Source organism: Maniola jurtina, chromosome 11, assembly GCF_905333055.1.
Source record: "Maniola jurtina chromosome 11, ilManJurt1.1, whole genome shotgun sequence".
Classification (NCBI taxonomy): domain Eukaryota; kingdom Metazoa; phylum Arthropoda; class Insecta; order Lepidoptera; family Nymphalidae; genus Maniola; species Maniola jurtina.
Genome location: NC_060039.1, coordinates 696,806 through 722,079, shown reverse-complemented (window position 1 = coordinate 722,079; position 25,274 = coordinate 696,806). Strand labels below are relative to the sequence as shown.

The following is a 25,274-nucleotide window of genomic DNA, read 5'->3' as shown; positions in this document are numbered from 1 at the left end:
CCGGGGACGGACATAGGCTACTTTTTATCCCGAAAAATCAAAGAGTTCCCACGGGATTCGTAAAGACCCATCCGCTTAACCGATTTGTATTAAATTTGGTACCGAGGTAAGTAGTTTGCGTCGCTGTAATTGACATAGACAACTTTTTATCCCGGAAAATCAAACAGTTCGCACGGGATCCTTAAGAACCTAAATCCACGCGGACGAAGTCATAGGCATCCTCTAGTATACAATATAACGGATTGCGGGATCGATGGCCACTTGTTGCGGAAGTGGGGCGCGGGAACTGGGCCGCCGACCGGCCGAGCGGGGTCAGGGTACAGCCGCAGGGGCCAACAACAACAAAGGACAATATTGACCACCACGCGACCTTTGAGTATCCCACTATGGAGAAGAAGTCTAAATCTATCCATCATCGTCATAGACTCATCGCCGGCTCGCTTGTCTCCCTTTAAGAATGAGAAGGGTTGGACCATAGTCCACCCATGAAAAATCGTAAGTCCCACCACGCTGGCCAACAAATAAACACACTTTCGAATGGGTAACCTACCTATGGGTAGTTGGGTAGTGATATGCCTATATAGTACCAGACAAGTTCAAATGGCAATCGGGGAGGGAATGCCCCGCACACCCGCACAGTCCCCGCGCTTACCCGATGCGGGCGAGCGCAGGTGACGTGCGGGCGTACGAGGCATCTCCCCGCCTCATACCCCGATTGCCATCTCAATTCTCAACCTGTCGGGGACTTATAGGTTATCAATTATTGGAATCTTATAAAGAACATGAAAACTCTTCAAAGATCTTGAATAGAATTACAAATCCGATAGGCAGGTCACGTCGCAAACGAAAGAAAGCTGAAAGCAATATTGGATCCAAAGGTTTGTACGGACGTGTGCGTGATAACAGACTCGAACACGCTAGTTAACCTCCATTTCTTATCGAGGTTCCATCAGGGTCGCACCCCGAAACAGGGACCGAATAAAAAACCTTTTTCAGGGGTCCGTACCTCAAAAAGAAAAACGGAATCTTTATTGGATCACGTTGTTGTCTGTCTGTCCGTCCGTCCGTCCGTCGTGTCTGTCACGAAAACCTATAGGGTACTTCCCGTTGACCTAGAATCATGAAATTTAACAGGTAGGTAGGTCTTATAGCACAAGTATATAAAGGAATAAATCCGAAAACCGTGAATTTGTGGTTACTTTTACCAGGGTTTTACCAGGGACGCCTTTCCACACACGTGCCACGCCTTTCGTGCTCGTGCGTGACGATGTCACTCGCACTTTTGATGCGAGGTGTTGTTCTCACCCAGGAAATATTATCTGGTGTACCTCGTTTGGTAGCTCAAGACACCATAGTGGCGCGACCGGTGGTGCCGCCATGGTGTCCTAGTGAGATGTTGGCCTAAAGTGATGGTTTTGTTAATTAAGTTCTAGTTAACAGTCCACGTGTGTCCCCGTTTCGTGAATAATTTATTTTAGTTATCTCTACTAGAACCAGATTAAAAATCCCTTGCGAATACTGCGGAATATATTTTGAATTTAATGAATGGTCCATAACAAGTGTAAATTAAAAATTTATAACACCCCCGACAAGTGAAGGTTACAGTAACTAGAAAAGACCGAAAAGACCTGATAACTTTCAAACGGCTGAACTGATTTTCTTGGACTATTCCGCGCCTACGATCTAAAGTATCTGAGTTTTCCAAAACATCATTTTCAAATAAATAATTATGTATTTAGGCAATGTCCATCTTGACAGCTTGACATTTGTCAATTGACATAATATTATGAACCTAACGGTTATATAACCTTCTTTTCTACAAGAAAACTAGAAAAGAGCTGATAACTCTTAAACGGCTGAACCAATTTTTTTGGATTATAGCTAAGAACACTCTCGATCAAGCCACCTTTCAAACAAAAAAAAGTAAATTAAAATCGGTTCATTCGTTTAGGCACTACGATGCCACAGACAGATACACAGATACACAGACACCCAGATACACACGTTAAACTTATAACACCCCTCTTTTTGGGTCGGGTGTTAAAAATAAAGTATGCTATTTCACGTACTTTTTTATGTAAGCTTCAACAGCTGTGTACGTTTTTTTGACTACCATAATATAGAGATAGTCATCTATGGGCACCATTAAGTGAATCCATCTATGCTACCCATATTCCATACTAAAATATTATTAACTAGCTGATGCCCGCGACTTCGTTCGCGTGGATGTAGGTTTTTTAAAATTCCCGTGGGAACTCTTTGATTTTCCGGGATAAAAAATAGCCTATGTGCTAATCCAGGGTATAATCTATCTCCATTTTAAATTTCAGTCCAATCCGTCCAGTAGTTTTTGCGTGAAGGAGTAACAAACATACACACACACACACACACATACAAACTTTCTCCTTTATAATATTAAGTGGGATGCGAAAGTGTGTCTGTTTCTCTGCTAGCTTTTCACGGCCCATCTGTCGAAAAGTACAGAGAAATAGCTTCATACATCCCAGGGTAGGATATAGGATTCCTTTTGTCCTGGAAATTCAAAGTTCTCTTGGGATTCTAAACCAGTGGTAAATTATTTTGACTTGTAAAAGTCTACTTGAATAAAAATCTATTCTATTCTATTCTTAAAAAATTTAAACCTACGTGGACGAAGTCGCTGCCATAATATAGCGGATAGCTTGTATCCTGGAGACGGGCATAGGCTACTTTTTATCCCAGAAAATAAAATACTTCACACGAAATTTTTAAACTATAAAGGGTCCACCCTATTGCATTGCCAACTACTGATTATTACCTAACATTTGGCTGTTTCTCTTGCATTATTATTAAATAACTAGCTGATGCCCGCAGCTTCGCCCGCGTGGATTGGTCAGATCCCCTGCAGCATCAGGATTGAGGAGTTGGACTCCAAATTTTTTATGAAACAATGTCGCGAAGTTCCTCTATCGATTAAAAGAGAAATGACGCAAATCGGTTCAGAAATCTCGGAGATTTCGGTGTACATAGGTAGAAAAACACAACTCCCTTTTTGAAAGTCGGTTAAAAAAGTAGCCTATGTTACTCCCTGGTCAATTCTCTTCTTGTCTGTGAAAACCCCGTCAAAATCGGTCCAGCCGTTCCGAGGATTAGCCTTTTCAAACAGACAGACAGACAGACAGACAGACAGACAGACAAAAATTTAAAAAACGTGTGATTCAGTGGTATCGTTCAAATAACCATATGAGCTTAATATGAGGTAGTTATTTCGAAATTACAGACAGACACTCCAATTTTATTTATTAGTATAGTATAGATACATTATCATGAAAATACATATTATTATCATTCGCGAAAATATTATCGGTCGCTAATTTAACCAATAACAATGATTGCTACATTCGTAATGTAAAAGCCACAATTTTCGTAAAATAGGTACAGGTAATAATTATTATAACAACTATATTCACAAAATTAACGTGGTCAAAATGAAAATCAATAGCAGGCAACAGGCAGTATTAACAGAACGCGTTCAGGATATCTAATTGCTGGTGTGGAGGGGGGTCCTAAAAGGGCGGCAACGCATTGGCAGTTCCTCTGGTGCAGCAAATGTTCATGAGCGGCAATAATCACTTAACATCAAGTGACCCGCCTGCTCGTTTGCTTACTATTTTTAACCCCCGACCCAAAAAGAGGGGTGTTATAAGTTTGACGTGTGTATCTGTGTATCTGTGTATCTGTCTGTGGCATCGTAGCGCCTAAACGAATGAACCGATTTTAATTTAGTTTTTTTTGTTTGAAAGGTGGCTTGATCGAGAGTGTTCTTAGCTATAATCCAAAAAAATTGGTTCAGCCGTTTAAGAGTTATCAGCTCTTTTCTAGTTTTTTTGTAGAAAAGAAGGTTAGATAACCGTTAGGTTCTTAATATTATGTCAATTGACAAATGTCAAGCTGTCAAGATGGACGTTGCCTAAATACATAATTATTTATTTGAAAATGATGTTTTGGAAAACTCAAATACTTTGGATCGTCGGGGGTGTTATAAATTTTTAATTTACACTTTTTGATATAGTATAGTTCGATACATACACCTTGTATACCTAGCATTCTATAATTGGATGTAATACACCTCCCTACAAATCTACTAGGTAAACGAAACGTGTAACACTTACATGTGGAAACTACGTTAATAACTTATTCTTACTATTTTGATATTAAAAAACACATTCACGAAATCAACGTGGTCGAAATGAAAATCAATAATAGGCAGTATTAACAGAACGCGTTCAGGATATCTAATTGCTGGTGTAGACTGTAGAGTGGTCACGCAATTAGCTCGCTGGCACACTTCCAGCCAACTTTCAAGCGCCCCCGCTGCACAAGTGAACACCGAGCCGAGGTGTTGCGGTATAACTTGCCAGCTATTCATCTGTGACGTACAAAAGTTACCATAACTTTTTTTTTTCTCTCGTCTGGCTTTACACTGATTAGCCAATGTCAAGTTTGTAGTTATTTGTAACAAGTTAGTTAAACTATACCTACAAGTATGGACCCCGTCTGTGCCGGCGCTCGCCGACACACGCACGGCACTCCCTTAAAGCGCTTTCCAGTCAGTTTAACAAAAAAAAACACTCCAAAAAGTCAGAGCACGCCCGCCAGCTAACATCAATACAGACGAAGTCCACCATAACTTTGATACTTTGATCGACAAACTCATGAAAGGCCGGCAACGTATTGGCGGTTCCTCTGGTTCTGCAAATCTTCATGAGCGGCGGTAATCACTTACCATCAGGTGACCCGCGCCGCCGCTTCACAAGTGAACACTGACATCGAGACGTGGCGTTATGGTAAATCTTGCCGACTAGACTATTCATCTAATACTGTGATTTAAAAAACTAGTATATCTACACTAATATTATAAAAAGTTTATAAGTTTGTTTATAGGAAGTAGCTGTAATCTCTGGAAGTACTTACTGAACCAATTTTGAATTTTAAAACTACATATTTTTAAATTAATAGACATGTTAAATTAATTCGATTTTGCAGTTCACTCTGCAATCCGTATAGAGCAATCTGTAACCTTCACTTGTCGGGGGCGGGTGTTATAAATTTTTAATTTACACTTGTTTGGAAACATGTTTGAGATTTTAGTCTCTGTCATTTGTATGGGCTTACGTAACAGAGCGAGCAATATACTAATTTCTTTCCGTGGATTGAGTATAAACTAATTGTCTAGCTCACCATTGTCACTGTAGAGCTGTAGAGAGCTGTTAGCGCTAGGAACGAGCTATTTGCGTTCGGCAGCGCATAACGAAGGCCTCTCTTTGAAAGGGTTTAAAACCGCTCGCCACGGTTTGTTTGGCTTGCGGTGAAAGTCAATTAGTGCTGCAAACATTTCCAGAATATGCAAAGGCAATGTCCAAGTGCGAAATACAATACAGTACCTTCCGATGTTTGAAAATGCAATTCCATACATTTGTGCTGGCTAATTCGTTGAACTATGTCTGTCACTCTGGTTCTCCTACGGATTTCCTCGTTACGTATACTCATGTATATTTCCACATACCTACAGATATCCTTTACACGGATGTTATCATTACCCATATCACACTAATATTATAAAGGCGAAAGTTTGTATGTGTGTGTGTGTATGTTTGTTACTCCTTCACGCAAAAACTACTGGACGGATTTGGTTGAAATTCGGAATGGAGATAAGTAATATCCTGGATTAACACGTAGGCTACTTTTTATCCCGGAAAACCAAAGAGTTTCCACGGTATTTTGAAAAACCTAAATCCACGCGGACGAAGTCGCGGGCGTCAGCTAGTTAGACGCTTGGTAAATGCGAACATGTATTTGTTTGCTGGTTTGTCCTTCAATCTCGTCGCAACGGAGCAACGGATCGCCGTGATTTTTTGCAGTCCTGCAGGCGTAGGCGTCTTTTTATCCCGGAAAATCAAATAGTTCCCACGGGATTTTTAAAAACCTAAATGGGCCTCAAGAAAAGCTCAAAGTCACTCAACGAGCGATGGAGAAAACTATGCTTGGTGTTTCCCTAAGTGATCAAATCATAAACGAGGAGGTCCGTAGGAGAACTAGTGGACTCTAGTCTCTAACCGATAGACGTTGGCGTCCAAAAGGGACCTCGCGCCGGAAAGCGCAGCGTCTGGATTCAGGTGACGCAAGATCGTGCAGAAGCCCTTAACTACTCAATTTCCACCAAGTTTTAATAAGCGGGGTGAAGGTATTATTCTGTTATCCCTGCTCACATGAAATAAAGTCTAACAACCCCCACCAACAACCAAATGGCTCTGAATAAAACATGTCATCCTCTGCTGCAACTAAATTACAAAACACATGGCACTCCTTAGTCTTGTTCAAGTTTTAGCCCAACCAGATTGTTTTCTCGCAAATAAAAAATATCAGGCGAAATAAAATAAGTGCTGAGTTACCTGAGAAAGTTGACATTCCTGACAAAAGCGATAGCCCGGAGTGGCGACTGTGAGACGGATGTATCATCCCTATGGAGCAAATCTCGGAATCCTCGAATTGCCACATGTTTGAACCAGAAAGTTTTACCGCTAGCGAAAGTATTAAAGGAAAACCGCAATCAACGACTATGGCGAATCTCGATCACTTTTGTAACAGGAATTTGGATGAAAAAGTAATTCCAAAGGTTTTTAGATTAAAATTACATGAATACAGAGAAGAGGTAAAGTTTTTATCACATGATAAGGAAATGCTGTCATATTCAGTGATGTGTAAGGATATGCATGAAGTTCGGACGTGCGCGCGGATCGGTGTCTGCGGCGCGACTGAGCTGAACGCGGCGGGTATAGGGTGGGTGGTTTAACTCCCTCCACCCTCGTTTCGTTTTAAGGGTGGTGGGAGGTAAACTGACGTCAGGGGACGTCGCCTAGCCTGGGAATGGGCATCCTGTATATATGTTTATTCAAATCCGATTTCGGCGACGATAATTTATTTAGGTTTATTAGAGAAACTCGTTTTAAAAGGCAATCTACTTGCACATGAATGGAGATGAGTTTCAGTAATTTTTTTTTTTAATTTCTTAAGTCATTGAATATAGTATAGTTTTCCTGCATATGTAAGAAGACTATAAGGCTCACAAACATTGTGGAAACCCAGATTTAATAAATTAGTAAGTAAATAATGCAAAAGTGGATGTGTCTGTACTCTGTATGTCTGCTATATTTTCATTTTCCATTTGTTAAACCTTTAATTTTGCCCAGATACCCATTCGGGGATGGGCATAGGGGTACTACTAGGTTACTATCCTGGAAAATCAATGAGTTCCTGTGGGATTATTAAAAAACCTAAATAACATGGATAAAATCACAGGTGTCATATCTAGTAGGTATATTATGTTTAACTAATTTGGAGATTTTTATTAAGTAATGAGATTTGTTAGATCAAAATAAATAGACTTTAAAATCCAAACATAACTTAAAATTTGCATATCTTTAACTTAAATTAATGAACGTAAGGCACTGTACCAGAACATTTTCAAGTAAAACATGGATTAAAACACACCAGGCAGTCATTGTACTGCGATTTTTCCATCTGTAGCTTCTAGGTAGGCTAATAGAGGAGTTTTGATTATCTGTTGTGAAAGTCCAAAAGTTGTTTGAGGGAATTGGTGTAACCTTTCACAACAAAATTCCACAAGCAATTTTAGACTTGCCTTTGATAAAATGCTATGCTCCTGAAAAAGCATATTACACAATCGTAGATTGTGTAATATGCTTTTTCAGTGATAAAATCAATGATAAAAGAGTGTGGATTTGTCTTGCAGCTCAATCAACAACATGTGGGACTGCAACTACTTTTATATACATGACATATAATATTATTTATCGTAATTTTTTTTTTGAAAAGAGCAACCGCCGAGTTTCTTACTGGTAGGAAAGGCATTCGTAAGTGTGGTAATGGATGCATTTGATAATTCAAAACTACTTGTAAAAATTTATTTCTAGAAAACATTTGTAGGGATCAATGAAAAACTATTAAAATAAACCTACAAGTAGGTACTAGTATTTGCAAAAAAATATAGATACACTGTCTAGCAGTGATTATTGATGGTGTCCTAGTGTGATACTAGTATTATTAATCATAGGGAGAGTCAGCGCGTGCCAGACCTTCGTTATTTTATGAAAGCTGAAAGTTTTTCTGCGTATTGTCCCCTACACAGGGAGGGGTAACCAGCGACTATGAAGTTTAAATCATGGGTTTGGGCTTTGGGAGATTACAGGTGTTAAAAATTCTTACGTCAAAGTATGAAGCCTAATTTTTTTACACTCCCGTAGGAACTACGGAAGTTTCAAAAAATATAAATACACATGGACGAAGTTGCAGAACTTCATCTACTTGGCTCAGAGATAACTTGCATCCCGGGAACCGACATAACTATTTTTTTATCCCGGTAAATCCAAAAATTCACACAGGATTTTCAAAAAGCTAAATCCCCGCGGACAAAGTCGCGGACTTCGTATATTATAGAACAATTCTGCACTCACCGAGGTCTTTAAAGAGCTTCTTATAATCGCTGAGATCATTTTGGTCGAGCCATTCGTCGACCTCCGTGCTTTCATCTTCGAATATCTCACTCAAAACTAACCTTGTTATATAAATTAATGTCAAAAAAAAGAGCAGTGTACCACAATATTGTAACTGCTTAAACATATTTAGGGGTTTCAGTCATAATAACATAGTTTCACTTAAAAACAAATACTGCTGAAAAATTTATACCTGCCCCGTCCCAATGTTTTTGACATTTGATATGATATGACAAATCACAAACTTAGTGAGCAGTGTTGCCAACTCTATAAAGCCGTTTGTCGCTTCGATTAGGTAAACCGCGGGACTTTTTGTCGCATGTTTGTCGCTCTTTGAAAAGTCGCTAGAAGTCACTGAAACCCTTGAAACCAGAATAGGGAACCAAAAACAATTTTTTTTTAATCAAACTTTATTTAATTTTCTTACTGTCAAATATGAAAATATACGAGCATTAGAAACAAGTCAGCCTTATTCTCGAAGGTATCCGCTGTAAAACAGTAATCTCAATTTCAGTGGATATTTTTTTTTTTTTTACCAAAGATATTTTTCAAAAGTTACTACGACTGAAGAAGTTTATTGTCACTAATAGTAAAAAAAAAAACAGTCAAGTGCGAGTCGGGCCCAGAGACGTGCTACCTAAACATGATTGTGCACTTCAGCTTTAATTCCCTGCAAAAATAAATTCTGTTGCATTGGCATAAAGTCCAATTTCTAATACAATTATGCTAAGCGGAAAAACGAGCCGAGCGAGAGGTCTATAAATTGGAGTGTGTCACTGTCTAATGGATTGCAAGCATAAAAAAATATTTTCTATGGTACGAATTATGATGTAGCTCACAAAGTTCTTATTCATTGTTTATTTAATTTCAAACAACAAGATTACTTTCTTTTGTTTTCGCAGTAATTTTCATACTGTTATCTTTATTTTATAATGTCATTAAAATATCATTTAGTTTAAAAAGTATTATAAATATTTTTTTTAAATTAATAGGATGACAACACTGGGTGTCAAGCAAAACAATATGGCGAACATTCTGTACTATACTATACAGAAGTAGTAAGGTAACCATAATTTGATTGTTTAATGGAAGTGTTTTTTTCTGTTTATCGATAGATTTCTCAAAAATGAAGACTTAAGGCAAAAATGGATCGCTGTCGTTCCAGGAAATATCACCAAATATTCGACAGTTTGCGGAATGCATTTTAAAGCGGAAGATTTTGCTACGGCTTCGTGTGCACTGATTTTTTTTTTAAAAGAAACGCTGTACCATCAATTTTCCCAAAAGTATGCCTTGCTTACGAACTTCCTAAAACTGTTTAGGACCTAAACACATGCACCAGATTATACAAAATAATTTTACTTACCTATATTATAGGTACCCATACTTAACATGACTAGTACTTTTTCGCAGAACAAAAAAAAATTGAATTTCTCTACTTTTATAACTACAGCGCGGCAGACTATGGCCTAAACCTTTATCATTCTGAGAAGAGACCCGTGCTCAGTAGTGAGCGGCGATGGGTTATCATGATGATTCATCCTCTCCTATTCTCATATAATCCGTCAAATGTCTTACATTATCAAATCGTGTTGTCACCCTAATAGAAAGGGACACACTCCAATTTAGCGCTATCTCAATAGGCTCGTTTTTGGTGTCTCAGTGCACAATCTTGTTTAGGTAGCATGTCTCTGGTCGGGCCTCGCTCTTTTAGGTTTTGTGCATATATATGTTATAGTATGAACAATGAACATCATATTTTGGGTATAACTATGAAAATTTTCTGAGCTAACTAGAACATCCGAAACCGTGAATGAAAAACCAAAACCAAACGACTAAGTCGCTAAATTGACAACACTGTTAGTGATATATATTCTTGGATATTCTTTGATTGGACAAGCGCGCCAACTGACAGCAAGATTTTACGGCTCTGAGTTCTGGTTATTTGAGCATTTGACGAAGGCTAAAAATAATAAATGTTACAACCATGAATTTGAAATTTGAACTAATATAATAGAAGTCATGGAGAGTCTTGGATGAGTCTTATAATCTCTATGTGGAGAGTTCACTTGGCCAATACTTCCTAGAAGCAAATACCTGCTTATCGCTATCCCACTTCGACTAAAATATTAGAGCGAGATTGGACGCCAGTGGGATGCAATCACTTGCTCTCGCTCGGCAATACTATAAATGGTTACCATCAACAGCATGAATCTATCAACCTATAGATAGAGCACTAATAATACAAGTACTTCTACTTATTGCTATCCCACTTCGACTACCAAGTAAGAACAAGGGATCAAACAGCAAGTTCTCGTTCAAGTAGTCAAATCTCCGCTTCTACCTGTGCTTCTACTTTGTGATGATTAGCATTAGCAACATACTAACCATACATTATCTACTTTACTAATTACTAACCAACGCCAACGGTGGTACGCCGTCCAATCCCTAGTTTTACGCCATAGAGTAGGACATAGGATATTATATTAGGGTATTCTACGCTACACTAGTCGCTAAATAGGATAGCGAGTAGGTATTTACTTCAAGTAGGCATAATGTGCGTTCAGCTTAACACCTCTATATTTTATAAAAGCTTTATAAATTACTAGTGACCCGCCCCGCTTCTCACGGGTGGACATTTATTTTTTCTATTTTCCGGGATAAAATATAGCCTATACGGATTCGGAAGAATCCCTCTAAGTAATGGTAAAAGAAATTTTGAAATCGGTCCAGTAGTTTTTGAGCCTATTCAATACAAAAATACAAAGGTTTCCTCTTTATAATATTAGTATAGATATAAGATTACAATGGCTAAAAATTCCTCCTATTATGCTTGTACTAGATCAATGATGGGTGAGAGCTATCTTATAATAATAGCTACTGTTGCACATAACAACTCCAAGTTGAAATCTCTTTTTTCTAATTATATTTTAAGTTTGTTTTAGATGATTTTACCTACCATAGATTTTACAGAATTAAAAAAATGATAATCTAAGTATAGGGAAAACAGTAAAATGAAACACAAGGTGAACGTTAAAAATTAAAGTATTCATAGTATAATTCCATAAAAGCATTATCACAAGGGGTACTCAGACAGTCTAAGATCTGCGTAAAGCTAGGCATGGGAATCACATTTTAACTGAGATTTGAAGTTTTTTAAATTATTAAAGTATTTACTTCACTTTAATCTTATCAGCGAGTGAGCAGGACAGTCCTGTTCCATCTGGTTCTACATTCAGTTCCTGAATTGTACTGTCATTGATGACCATTGAAAATCTTTTAGAGCGGAATCCGCCGAGCGGTGGCAGATTGGTACCAAGGTCTAATGCCTTGATGAAGTTTCCACTGGGATCTGCTAGCATGCGGACCTGGGAAGAACATTTGAGAATTACATTATTATGTATGGCAATTATTTCAAGTCCATACACCGCAAAGTTTTGCATAACTTATCACACATACATTAATTTTTTTTTCTAACCAAGGAATATGTATATGTATATTGTATAGTCAGACTTCGTCTGTGATGGCGTTTGCTGGCGCGCGTGCTGTGCTTGTTTGGAGTGTTTTTTTTGTTAAGAGTGGCTGGTTTTTGTGTTAGTTGGTGTTTTTTGGTGGTGGAACTGACTGGGAATTGACTGACGGCGCAGACGGAGTCCATACTTGTATAAATTCAATAACTTGAAAATATCACAAACTTGACATTGACTAATCAGAGTAAAGCCAGATTTAAAGAAAGAAAAAAATTGTATAGTCCATACAAAATGACTTCTCACGCGCCATTTTAACTCTATGGGTCAAGTGTCCAAGGTCAAGTGTCATGTCAAAAGTATGGTTTACCCATTGACTTACGATTTTTTTGCTACGCTCATCGTAAGTCTATGGGTTTACCTTTAAAATAAAGTAAAAATGGCACGTGAGAAGTCCTTTTTTTCACATTATACCATATATTTATCTGAGGTTTATGTATAGCCATTGTATTTGAGAGCCAATGTATGTGAGAATTTATGTTCAGAAACTTCTATTGTGTTAGGATAGTACAAAAACTTAAACACAAAAATGAACTACCTAATTAAGCATTCATTAAGTAATAATAATATTCTATCAATTACAGCTATGGCAGCCAGTCAGTGACGAAAGTTTTAGAGTTGACTTCAAGAGATATTATAATGCACAAACACAGAAGCACTCTCCAGTTGCTCTCTGAGGACTCAAACCCAGCTTTCTGGTCTTGAATGTTTAATTGTTTACTAGAACAATAATCCAGCCACTAGATCAATAAAGCAGTCAAGTGGGTACACTAAGTGCTAAACAAATATAGCAGTATCATCGATGAGCAGTATACACTTTCAACAAAAATAACAACTCTATAAAATGAATTTAAACATATACTGAATAAGTAATGTATGAATTTTTATATCCAAACATAATACATTACTTATTCAGTAAGTAGTTCATAATAATTTATGTACATGTAATCAAGTATGACTGCGAGAGTTGAAGGTCAATCAATACTTTTCCATGGAGACTTTGCTTATCAGTTGTTTTCATGTTACTGAGCAATTAATACAAAGGTTTTTATACTAATAATAGATAATGTTATGTAAAAACAGTAAATTGATGTTTTTACACTGCAAACTAGACTGAATTAGAGGTTACTTTAGTTTTCCTTAGTTGTCTTAAAATGGAAGCAAGTAGCTTCTCACTGAAATGCATAAGAGGTGCACTATATGATTTGATTTTTTGAGTAACTTTAAAGACTTAAGCACAGTTTTAATAAATTGCTGATTTTAAAGCAATTTATGAATTTGATTTTGAAAAATCTGAATCAATTTTGATGACACTGAAATCATTTGTGCAACTGCATAATAAGTACAGATAAATGTAGTATAGAAGCAGGCGTTATTTTGCGGAAGTCTATGATATACAAGGAAACAAAAGCTTAATTTGCTATAATTCGCTAAACCACATATATGGTTTATGGGCATATATGATTTAGCGGATTATAGCAAATCAGGCTTTTGATTCCTTGGAGTACAGATAACAATAATGCTTGATAGTTTACTAAGCACACAAAAGCTATTTGGTAACAAAAATAATAAGTTTTCCAAATAAAAATGATTAAGCATCTCTTCTTGGTAAGCAATAAGTTTTATCAATAATGGCTATCTCACCTTTCCCTTAGTGTTATGTTGTGCTCCCCAAGCAGCCATCACATAGGGGTCATTCACAGACACACAAACAATCTCGGAAACCCCCTCGGCCTTCAACTTGTCAGCATTCTGCACGTAACCCGGCAAATGAGTCTTGGAACATCCGGGAGTGAAGGCGCCGGGCACCGCGAACAGCACGACCTTCTTCCCACTCGTCAAATCGCATACATTCACTTTGTTAGCTGGAGAATCCTCGAACAGATCCACTGCCGGCAACTTGTCCCCGACCTAGATTTACACAAGCCTTATTAGCTTTTGTTATATAATTTCCAATTTCTATGCTAAGTCATGAATTACCTTGACTGGAGCCATCGCGTAGAATGTCGTGTGTACCGCTCGACTGGTTGCTTGTTTCGCAAATGCAGAAACACTTCGAATAATTGACACGCTCGTGCGAAGCATTTGTTTTGTTTGACTTTTCTGTATTAATTTTTTAAATAATGATTGATTCCTGCTTTGTGTCTTTGTTCTTTGACCATTCACAGACAAGTAATATTCTTTGTCTAATTGTGAAGGAAAGAGACAGAACAGACCCAACACAGAATATGAATCTAAGTATACCTACTTGAAGCGTGAAGCAAAGATCTCCTTATCCCCGACTTTGACCGAGAGATTGGACTTCAAGCCAGTGCAGGTTGACTCTCACTCGAAAAAAACACTGGCTTTAGCTACATTGAGACATAACCTGTGGTTCTTGCCTAGAACGTAGTGTTTATATACTCTTTGGTTCTTGCCTAGCCGAGAGTTTTCAATTTTCATGTCATATCTGTGGTTTTGATTGACGTTGTTTGATTTCTTTCACAGACCACGAATTACCTACTGAGTTCTTTCACTGGATTTTCTCAAATTGTCTGTTTTTAGTGTATTTATAACATTAATTTTAAATATATTATGATGATTAATGGTTTACATGTTTTAACAATAAGACTTTGAGGTTTACTCGTACAGTAAAGTGCAGTGATAAGCATGGAATCGCCCTCAATGGACACTATTTACCAGGCCATAAGTGCCTTGTATGATAACCCCAATGGAAACGAGAAAGAAAAAGCTTCTACCTGGCTTGGAGATGTACAAAAATCGGTAAATAAAACTCGATTAATACAGAAAATGATCAAATGCGTTCTTAGATTCAATAATTTCCGAGGCCTAAATATGTAGTTTAATTTAATAAACCCAAGTTATGTTGTTGCAGATTCACTCCTGGAAAGTGGCTGATCAGCTTTTACAACAGAAGAAGGATGTGCCGTCGTGTTTTTTCGCCGCACAGACGATGCGATCCAAAGTGCAACATAACCTATCCGAACTGCCGCAAGAGGCTATCGTATCCCTCAGAGACTCGTTAGTGGCGCATTTAGAAGGCATCTCGCCTGAGACTAGTCCGCCGATCCTCACTCAGTTATCCTTAGCTCTAGCCGACCTGGCATTACAGATGCTGTCATGGCAAAATTGTGTCAGCGACCTTATTAAGTTATTTTCAAACAAAAATTACTTTGTTCTATTAGAAATATTAACAGTGTTACCTCAGGAAATCGACTCGTCAAGCCTAAAACTCGGTGAAAACCGGAGAGAGGAAATTAAAACAGAGCTTCGTGCGAATTCACAAGCGGTGTCGTTTTTTCTTAAAGAATGTATCAATAGTAATCCGAATTCTCATATAGCATTAAAGATTATTAAGTGTATGACATCGTGGATACAAGTTAAAGCTATTAGTATACAGGAAGTGCCTCAGAATGCAGTTATAGGGTTCAGTTTTCAAGTTCTACAGGATCACACCTCTATCAATATCTTACATGATGCAGCATCTGATTGTATTTGTGCAATACTCCACTCCTTAGAAGAAAATAGCAATAATACTGAGGTAGAAAAGTTGTTATTTGACAATGTGTCAGCATTAGAAGCTAGCTACCACATGGTAGTAGCTCACGAAGAGGAAGAAAAGGCTGCCAACTATGCACGAGTGTTCACAGAGTTGGCGGAGACATTTTTAGGGAAAATCATATTGAGTACAGCCAATGGAAGTGCACACTTTGCAATGAGATCATTGGAATTGGTTTTAATGTGTGTGGGACATCATGATTATGAAGTAAGTGAATTTTATTATAAACAATGTTAATTGCTGCCCATATTATGTATGCGAAAGTGTGTTTGTTTGTTGGTTTAGAGATTTGTCCTTCAATCACGTCGCGACGGATTGACGTGATTTTTTTCATGGGTTTAGCTAAAAACCTGGAGAGTGACATAGGCTAATTTTCATCCCGATGAATCAAAGTCACAGGATCTTTAAAAACCTAAATCCACATGAAAAAAGTTGCGAGCACCAGCTACTTATATCACAGAGTAAGGATAGTATTACAAACAGATATGGTGTGCCCGCGAGGGGGGAAGGGGGTCCAAATGATACACACGTCCTTCCTTAAGTGAAGTCTGTTTATTACTACTAACTTATACTCTTTGCTACCACACCTCACAACTGGGGCAGGAGTAAAAAAAACTTTTTTTTTTACTTACACTCGCGGGTGGTTCTATACCTTATAAACTAAACCTTATAAACTAGGAACAAAAAGCTTAGTTCTCTTCTTATGTACTACTTCAGTTTTGTTATTTTTAAGAATTATTATGTTTGGTCCGATGTCATTTATCACTGTATAAGGGCCCTCAAATAAACAGTCAAGTTTTGACGAGGCCGTCTATAGCAATCATGCAGTAAGTGCTGGACAAAGGACCTACCCAAGATGACTTATGTAGTTAGGGCCCATATTGAAGGGTTGTTCTGATCGTCATTTACCACAAGAACCTGAAATTAGCAATGGTTTTTGAAGCGTGTTTCAATGAAAAACACATTTCACACAGTAAAAGATTTAGTTGACTATTCAAATGTACTTAAAAAGTTGTGAATACCACACCACAACCTGTTCTGTGTAAAAAAGATGTGGAAATACATAAATAGAGCAAGTCATTATCAACCAATCGCCGGGCCACTACTGACCATGGGTCACCTCTCAGAATGAGAAAGGTTTAGGCCCTAGTCTATCACACTGACCAAGTGCAGATTGGCAGACTTCATACACCTTTGAGGATATTATGAAGAACTCTCAGGTATGCAGATGTCCTCACGATGTTTTCCTTCACTGTTCAAACATATATAACTCAGTAAAGTTAAAAGTCTGTGCCCTAGATCAAACCCTGAACCACTGAATTAAGAGGCTGACTTCTTAACTATGACCACTTATTAGGAAGATAACTTTACTTGTTATACTAGCTGATGCCTGCAGCTTCGCCCGCGTGGATTGGTCAGATCCCCTGCAGCATCAGGATTGAAGAGTTGGACTCCAAATTTTTTATGAAACAATGTCGCAAAGTTCCTCTATCGATTAAAAAAGAAATGACGCAAATCGGTTCAGAAATCTCGGAGATTTCGGTGTACATAGGTAGAAAAACAAAACTCCCTTTTTGAAAGTCGGTTAAAAAAGTAGTCTATTTTACTCCCTGGTCAATTCTCTACTTGTCTGTGAAAATCCCGTCGAAATCGGTTCAGCCGTTCCCAAGATTAGCCTTTTCAAACAGACAGACAGACAGACAGACAGACAAAAATTTTAAAAACGTGTGATTCGGTTATAGTATCGTTCAAATAACCATATGACCTTAATATGCGGTAGTTATTTCGAAATTACAGACAGACACTCCAATTTTATTTATTAGTATAGATAAAAGGTTTCTATTCTAAATACTTTCAGGTGGCAAAAATAACGTTCAACCTGTGGTTTCGGCTGTCTGAGGAGGTGTATGAGCGAGACTACCAACCTCTGACCGACGCCTTCAAGCCACACATAGAGAGGTTGATAGAAGCCCTGGCGCGGCACTGCCAGTGTGAACCAGACCTTATGCAGCTGCCCGATGAAGATGATTTCTTTGTAAGTTTCAGTCACCTTACAAATAAAAATAAATAAAAAATAAAAACCTTTTTTAAGGGTTCCAGTCAGAAAACTGCTTTTTTCAATACAGTTGTTTATATCTGCATTCATAGTGAAAGCATATTATGTTTTGAAATTTAATTTTACTGCACTATAGCGATTTCTTTGCTGATGTTTTTTAAATTCAAACATTTATTTTATTTTCGTAAAGATTGTTAATACTTCTGTTAGATCTGCAAAGTGGACTATTATTAGATGAAAATTTTTCCGCACATTTGATGACTTACTGAGACAGTGTGCTAATGTTTTACAAACACACAAGTGAAGTATTATTTTGAGATGTGACCAATATGGCCGCCAAACAGAACAGTTGCTTTCAGAAGTTATAAAGAAGTAATTTTTAGTACCTTATACAAATAATAAAATGCTTAATTTGCTTAATCCGCTTTAAAAAAGCAAATCTGTATGGTATAACATGCAGCATGCGACATGCACCAGCCGCGTTCCTACTCCCAGTCATGCAGGGACAGCCAGCCCTCAAGCAAGCCCCAAGTACCACCATGCAACACCACACAAATCCACCAGAACACACTCAACGCATGTTTCGCCCCGACACCAGAGCATCCTCAGGAGATGTAGACCTTACAATGCACAATTGATGCAATTTGGTATCACCTAGTGTGTTATCATATTAGCATAATCGATATTTTTTTTTTTTGTGCAGGACTTCAGGATGAAGGTAATGGAGCTGATCAAGGATGTGGTATTCATAGTAGGATCGAGTGCAGTGTTCCGCCAAATGTTCGCCACGCTGCAGGCCGACCTGGCGTGGGAGCAGACTGAGGCGGCGCTGTTCATCATGCAGGCCGTCGCCAAGAACATACTGCCGTGAGTGTGAAAACATCCAATCTATAACTACATGGGTCCACTGCTGGACCAGTGGCGTGCAGCTCATAGAGGTATAAAAGTACTGCCTACCCTAGTTGCAATAGATCAATGCTTATTTTCCATTATGAGTTCCAGAAAATAAGATCATACCTTAACGAGAGTATGCTGCCAAATAAGATCATCCCTCTCTTTCATTCACCCCTTTCTTGCAACCTTATGAATTACTAGTGGTTCACCTCGAACTGATACCTCATGGTAGCCCATGATTCCCATAAGATAGTTTTAACTATATATTGTTATAGTTAACTTTTAACAGAGGCAAAAAGAGCTAAAGAGTTATTGGAAATGGTTAAATCTTGCAATAATGCTTCATAATGATGTTAACGGCGCTATCTATTAACATTATTGTGAAGTTATGTTAAAAATACTGACACCCATTAAAAATGAAATAATTTCGTTCCTTTTTAATATTTATCTAATTTTAGTATTTGTTGTTCAAGTAGAGTATATAACTGAAATTAGACACAAGTTTCAATTTATAATTAAATCTCCACTTTAAGTCACCACGCCCCACCAAGCCCACTAAGTCAGTTTTGATGCTTTTTTTAGAATTTATACTATGACTATAATTTTCTATTTGCGCACTTGTAACATAAATAGCTATTACTATTATTACCTTTTTAATATTTACAATTCCTTTGTTACAGTGAAGAATACGAGTATGTGCCAAAAGTAGTGGAAGCTATACTGTCGATGCCTGAGAACAGTCACCCAGCTGTGCGCAAGACATGCATCTTACTGCTGGGAGAGCTGTGCGAGTGGATCGAGAAGCACCCCGAGTGTCTGGAGGCCAGTCTACAGAACCTCATCAGAGCTTTGCATGACCAGAGATTAGCCAACGCCGCTGCCACTGCTTTGCAGGTAAGTGATCTGTGATACTGTCCATGTGAGAACATTCACCGTATGGTGCACCTGGTGCTTGGAGAGTGCACTAATAATACAATTTTTATGATAATGTAATTCCACAGTCAATTTTAATACCTTAACACAAATTTATTTACTTTTGAATGAAGCATATTTGCGGTGATACTTTATTGTCGCACAAGTGCAGTAAATAAAGCCGGTTACTCATTGGAGAGCTGTAACCAGAATCATTGCAGTTACTGTAACCATAATCATAGTAGGTACGTGGTTCGCGAGCTTCCCGTGAGCGCCATGCGAGTCTATAATTTTCTACTTTGTGCACTTGCAACATAAATACCTATTACAATTATTACATTTTTAATGTTTACAATTCCTAATTTAGGATAATATGGTATTTAACAAAATGCATGTTAATTATCTTGGATTTGAAAATGGACGTCGTTTTCATTTGAATTTTGTTTCTCTTAATAAATGTAACCCTTTCCCATTCTGTGGAGAGACCCGTGCTCAGTAGTGGGCTGGGATGGGTTGATGATGTATTCCCTGTTCCAGAACATCTGCAAGGCGTGTCGCAGCCACACAGCGCCGCATGCGTCGACACTGCTGCAAGCCGCGCGCCTGGCCGACGAGTTAGCTCTTCCGCTGCATACCTCGTCTACTCTGATGCGAGCACTGGCCGCTGCGATAGGGCGATTGCCGCATGACCAGGTATAATATATTTCAAACTAGAGGATGCCCGCGACTTCGTCCGCGTGGGTTTAGGTATTTAAAGATCCCGTGGGAACTGTTTGATTTACCGGGATAAAAAGTTGCCTATGTATGTAGTTTTAGAACTTCGCTGAAGTTATACCTTTTGCAACATTGTAAAACGTATCTCTTTATAGTGTTTAGAATAATATAATAGAATGTACGGTCGGCCTCGGAATTCGAGTAGCAATTTCACCAAATTATTGCATCAAAAACCTGTCGCACTTGTGACCTTTTTCTATAAACACGACACAAATGCACCTAACGCATTTGCATAGCCGTGCCACGCGAATATGATCATTAAGGTGCTAAACGACTTAAGGCCTTTGACTGTACATTCTTGCCGACAGCTAACAGTGGCGATGCGGGAAGCGACGTCGGTGCAGCTGGCCGGGCTCACGGAGCTGCTGAAGAACAACAAGGAGCTGAAGAAGGGCACCGTCACAGACCCCGTGCTGTGGCTGGACCGGCTGGCCGCGCTGTTTCGCGACGTGGACGTGCTGCCTTCCTCCGTAACGGGCAGCCACCCCTGCATGCCCGCGTTCCAGGACGCTTGGCCTGTCATCAACCAGGTCATGAACAAGTAAGCCCATTTTAGCGTTTAAACTATCGTGACTGATTTCTACACTAATATTATAAAGATGAAAGGTTTGTATTTTTGTAACAGATAAACTCAAAACTACTGGTCCGATTTCAAAAATTCTTTCACCATTAGAATGCTGAATTATCCTTGAGTAGGATAGGCTAAACGTTTATTTCTAAATGTTTTAAAAATAAATGTCCACGGGCTGCTAGTCCATTATAAACGTAGATGATTCCGGCTATATTCACGTGTTGAGTCGACGTAAGCTCGACGAGTTTTGAACCCATCCGGGGTCATTTCTACGATCAGCAGCCATCTTTTAGAATTGACGCTACCTTTTGAGATTTACTGATCTAATTGACCTTGACCCGAAATTACCCCCACAAAAATGTGGGTTGTGACCGCGCCTTTCCATGCATCATTGATTGGTTAACCAGTAATCTTCTTTACATTGAGGGGGTGTGGAAATACATTGAATTTGCCACGGGCCTCCCAACGGTACACCACTGGTTGCAAGTCAAACCTTCAGTGTATTTGATGGGCGCGCAGGTACGTGTCGGACGGGCGCGTGATGGAGCGCGCGTGCCGCTGCGTGCGCTTCATGGTGCGCAGCGCGGGGCGGCACGCGGCGCCGCTGCTGCCCGCGCTCTGCGCAGCGCTGCCGGCGCTGTACAACGCACGCGCGCACTCCTGCCTGCTGTACCTGTGCGCGGTGCTGTGCGACGCGCTGGCCGAGCCCACGGGCGGCCGGGACGCGGACCGCGAGCTCGCCGGCCTGCTGCGCGCCATGCTGCCGCGCGCGCTGGCGCTGCTCGACGCGCCCGCCGCCATGAGGGACAACCCGGACACTGTGGACGACCTCTTCCGTCTGTGCGTACGGTAAGTACTGCAGGCTTCATACCACCCATCCATCAGATGACACTGACCAGATGGTGTGTACGAGATTCCATTCTTGAAATCTATAACATGATATGGAACGTTCTTCCAAAATCAGTTTTCCGTTACACTTATAATATAACCTTTAAGTTAAAAATACCTTTAAGTAAACTCAGCGAGAACCCGTGAACGACGGCATCCTTATACGGTTGACAACTAATCTATTGCAAAAGCACGAAATGTTTTTGTTCAATGTTTCTGATACGAACCGCTAAGGCGGGAATGCCCTTCTGGTATCCTCAAGACATTTTCAAGACAAGAGGAAATAGGTATCTTCACGTAAAAAAATATATAATATGTAACGTGAAACTCCTCAAACCACAGATACCTCCAGCGGAACCCGTCAGCCTTAGTAGAGGGGGACACCCTGGGCTCGGTGCTGCAATGCGCCGTGGCGGCGTGCCCGCTGGACCACGGCGACGCCAACTGCTCCCTGATGAAGTTCCTGCACGACCTCACGCGCCTCGCCTCCGCCACGAGGACTGACGACCATCACCTGAAAGGTACATCCTCCAGCCTCAGTAGAGGGGAACACCCTGGTACGGAACGGAAGCCTTCATATGCGAGTCCGACTCGCACTTGGCCAGTTTTTTTTAGATTACTGTTATTGATTAGTGTTGGAAGGGAGAATTGCAGGCAAAAGAGCTCCAGGTCGCCAAAGACGCAAATGGTTGGACGATATAAGGGGGTGGACAGGGCTTAGTTACCCGAAGTTGAAAGAAGCTTTTCGGATGATGATCGCCAAACTTCGTATTGACATCCTTGTAAAGTTGACATGCATAAATTTTTGTCCCATAATACAAATCTTACTATTATATTATCTTACTATTATATAATATTATTACTTATAATGCGCAGACTAAAAAAGGGCCGACGTGGCCGCCATATTGTGTTGTGATGCTATATATAGCTATCAATATAATCGTATTAGGTTGGGATAGCAAAAAAATCTATATGTATTTACAAAAACAATGAGTTAAATTCTGCAAATGTCTACTATCCTGAAATTCAGACTACAGACTGTAGACATTTCTTATTATTTTTCGGTGTTTTGCAGGAAATATTTCAAGAAAAATCTTCCTTTATCATCTTTTTACATGGAATCGTGTGTGTCGGTGGCAGGTCTGGTGAGCGCGGCGCTGACGCGCTGCGGCGAGGCGCTGACCTTCGCGCTGCTCGAAGCCTCCGTGCTGCATCTGCACTCCTACATGCTCGCTGAGGTCAGTCGCATCATCATCATTTTCTACCGATAGACGTCCACTGCTGGACATTGACCTCTTGTAGGGATATCCATACGCCAAGGTCTTGCGCCGCCTGAATCCAGCGGCTCCCTGCGACTCCTTTCCCAAAAAGCTCGTTTCCCTGAGCAGAGTATAGGGACATGGTATTTTGCATGTATTAATTCTAGAAGTCCCATGTGGGACGAAGCCAGTGTGGGTTCTAACATGACAGAGAATCAAAAGCTTAATTAGCTATAATCCGCTAAAAAAGGCAAATCTGTATGGTGCAACATGCAGCATGCGACATGCACGACTCGCCCTCCCACTGCTTAGCATGCAGGAAAAGCCAGCCACCAAGCAAGCCCCAATCGCATGCTTCATATTGTACCATACAAGATTTGCAATTTTTTGTGGATTATAACAAATTAAGCTTTTGATTCTCTGTATATGACGGACTTCCGCAAAGTAACGCCTGCTTCTATACAATGCGTCCTAACATGAGTTGTGCGCTCGCAGGTGGCGGAGGTGTTGCTGGAGTTGCTGCTGTGGCAGAAGAGCATGGGCGTGGACTGGCTGCAGAGCGCGCTGCGCCGCCTGCCGCACGCGCCGCCCGCCGCCACCGAGCAGCAGTGCTGGCAGTTCCACCAGTACGCTATGAGGTGACACATCCTACTTTTGGATTTTTTATTTATAGACCAGCGCTTGGCTGCAATCAGATCTACTAGCAAGTGATTGTTAGCTTTTTTTTTCATAAATTAATATTTGAAGCAGATTTTACTCAAAGGACATTACCACTGACCAGTGGAATATGGACGTTTGCCTAGGTGTCAAAAACCAATGTGCAGTTATATTTTATAATTTTCAGATAAAACCGTTGCAGGCATCTGAAACCCTGAAAACTGTTTTAAAAAAAAATCACCAAAAAAACTTTACTTTCCCAAACTAGATGGTGTGGAGTGAAAAAGTAACAAACATTCAAACGCATTTATAATATTTATTTTTATTTAAACAACTTTATTGCTTAAGAGGGCTCTCTCCGTCGCTCGTTTCATACAATCGTAGTTCCAATTTCATTTGAATATTAAGCAACCAAAGTCCATGAAATTTTGCAGACATATTCTAGAAACTAATATCTATGTCTGTGGTTTTCCAGATTTCTGATAAAATATTCGGTTTCAAAGTTACGCGGTCTTAAAAATTTTCATACAAATCTTTGAGCCCCTGTAATTTTAAAACTACATATTTTTGGAAAAATCAAAAAACACCACAGACATAGATATTAGTTTCTAGAATATGTCTGCAAAATTTCATGGACTTTGGTTGCTTAATATTCAAATGAAATTGGAACTACGATTGTATGAAACGAGTGACGGAGAGAGCCCTGTTAATACTATGACAAAGACAGGAAATACAGGATAGACTTAAAAACAAAAGGCGACCTCTATCAGTATAGTGATCTCTTCCAGGCAATCCATACTTAAGAACTTATAGTATACTTACGTAGTATTATGTTGTAAGACTTGTTTTATAATTCCAGAGCAGAGAAATGCAAGGAAATGACCCGGCTACTGCGCGACTTTGCGCGCCTCTACCGATAGTACGCCGCTGCGGGACTGCCTCCACACGAAGCTAAACCTGACACTCCACACGTTATGGCCCCGTTATGACACGCCACGTCACGGTTCTGACACCGTTCGACACGTGACGTCGCGTGTCACGTTTCAGACACTGTTTTGACACGATACATCGCGATTTTAATTCTGCTGGTCGATTACCGGAAAGACTACATCAATCACCCGTTCTTGTTCTAAAAAGCGGTTAACAGCAAGAAATATTTTTGAGTTTTTCGCCAAAACTGTAAGAATTTTTAAAATTAGACGTTTCTAAAACAGTTTGCTTCGTAAGACCAAGCTAAGATCTAACCAAAACCTTGGCCCTACGTAGCTTTTATTTTGACATTATACGTCACGGTAATCACGTGACGTTACCTTTTTGACACTAACACACAAAAAATGAGAGTGCCAAAACATCTTATTTTATTACAAAAAGAGGGATTTTCCTTATACAGTCTGACTTTACTTAAAACTAAATAAAATATCATTTATTGCTTTTTGCGATATAGAAGAAATGTTTCAAATACGGAAGTATGTAAATAATTTCTAAATGCAGAACTAGGTAATTATTGGATTGAAATATTTACTTTGTCTGCAGTTTGACAAAATTGTAAATGATATGTATAAAACTGTGTAAGTCGTTATATAGTGTGTAGCTTAAGGCAAAGCGCGCACTACAAAAATAACAAT

At 39.4% G+C, this 25,274-nt stretch overlaps 3 protein-coding genes across 4 annotated transcripts in view; 1 reads left to right on the top strand and 2 right to left on the bottom strand.

Moving 5' to 3' along the window:
• Nucleotides 1-8,761, bottom strand: part of LOC123869378 (apoptosis-resistant E3 ubiquitin protein ligase 1) — a 39,032-nt gene extending 30,271 nt beyond the window's left edge. Inside the window, exon 1 of one of the 2 annotated variants that reach the window (XM_045912268.1) lies at nucleotides 8,514-8,761. In XM_045912268.1, coding sequence (XP_045768224.1) covers nucleotides 8,514-8,679 — 166 coding nt within the window. In that variant the 5' untranslated portion in view covers nucleotides 8,680-8,761. Of the gene's footprint in view, nucleotides 1-6,431; nucleotides 6,894-8,513 lie in introns of those variants that run through there. The other variant, XM_045912269.1, reaches the window with a different exon arrangement.
• A 2,818-nt stretch (nucleotides 8,762-11,579) lies between these two features.
• On the bottom strand, nucleotides 11,580-14,248 carry LOC123869905 (peroxiredoxin-5, mitochondrial). Its single transcript, XM_045912991.1, has 3 exons — nucleotides 14,060-14,248; nucleotides 13,724-13,990; nucleotides 11,580-11,920 (listed from the first exon to the last, which is right to left on the bottom strand). The coding sequence occupies exons 1-3, from the start codon at nucleotides 14,162-14,164 to the stop codon at nucleotides 11,726-11,728; spliced, it is 567 nt and encodes a 188-aa protein (XP_045768947.1). The 5' UTR covers nucleotides 14,165-14,248; the 3' UTR covers nucleotides 11,580-11,725.
• Nucleotides 14,249-14,551: 303 nt separating this feature from the next.
• LOC123869897 (transportin-3) lies at nucleotides 14,552-25,169 on the top strand. Its single transcript, XM_045912983.1, has 12 exons — nucleotides 14,552-14,842; nucleotides 14,955-15,845; nucleotides 17,497-17,673; nucleotides 18,398-18,561; nucleotides 19,269-19,482; nucleotides 20,038-20,193; nucleotides 20,583-20,815; nucleotides 21,365-21,694; nucleotides 22,076-22,254; nucleotides 22,874-22,971; nucleotides 23,488-23,630; nucleotides 24,509-25,169. Exons 1-12 carry the CDS (start codon nucleotides 14,729-14,731, stop codon nucleotides 24,567-24,569), a joined length of 2,760 nt encoding a protein of 919 aa, XP_045768939.1. The 5' UTR covers nucleotides 14,552-14,728; the 3' UTR covers nucleotides 24,570-25,169.
• The last annotated feature ends 105 nt before the right edge of the window (nucleotides 25,170-25,274 follow it).

Bases quoted from the DNA above. Each gene is read 5' to 3' on its own strand.
- LOC123869905 (XM_045912991.1), bottom strand. From the start codon at position 14,164: ATGCTTCGCACGAGCGTGTCAATTATTCGAAGTGTTTCTGCATTTGCG. The intron at 13,991-14,059 runs GTAATTCATGAC...GTGTAAATCTAG, and splicing joins ACGCGATGGCTCCAGTCAAG to GTCGGGGACAAGTTGCCGGC. The intron at 11,921-13,723 runs GTGAGATAGCCA...TGTTCTTCCCAG, and splicing joins AACATAACACTAAGGGAAAG to GTCCGCATGCTAGCAGATCC.
- LOC123869897 (XM_045912983.1), top strand. From the start codon at position 14,729: ATGGAATCGCCCTCAATGGACACTATTTACCAGGCCATAAGTGCCTTG. The intron at 17,674-18,397 runs GTAAGTTTCAGT...TTTTTTGTGCAG, and splicing joins CCGATGAAGATGATTTCTTT to GACTTCAGGATGAAGGTAAT. The intron at 20,816-21,364 runs GTAAGCCCATTT...ATGGGCGCGCAG, and splicing joins ATCAACCAGGTCATGAACAA to GTACGTGTCGGACGGGCGCG.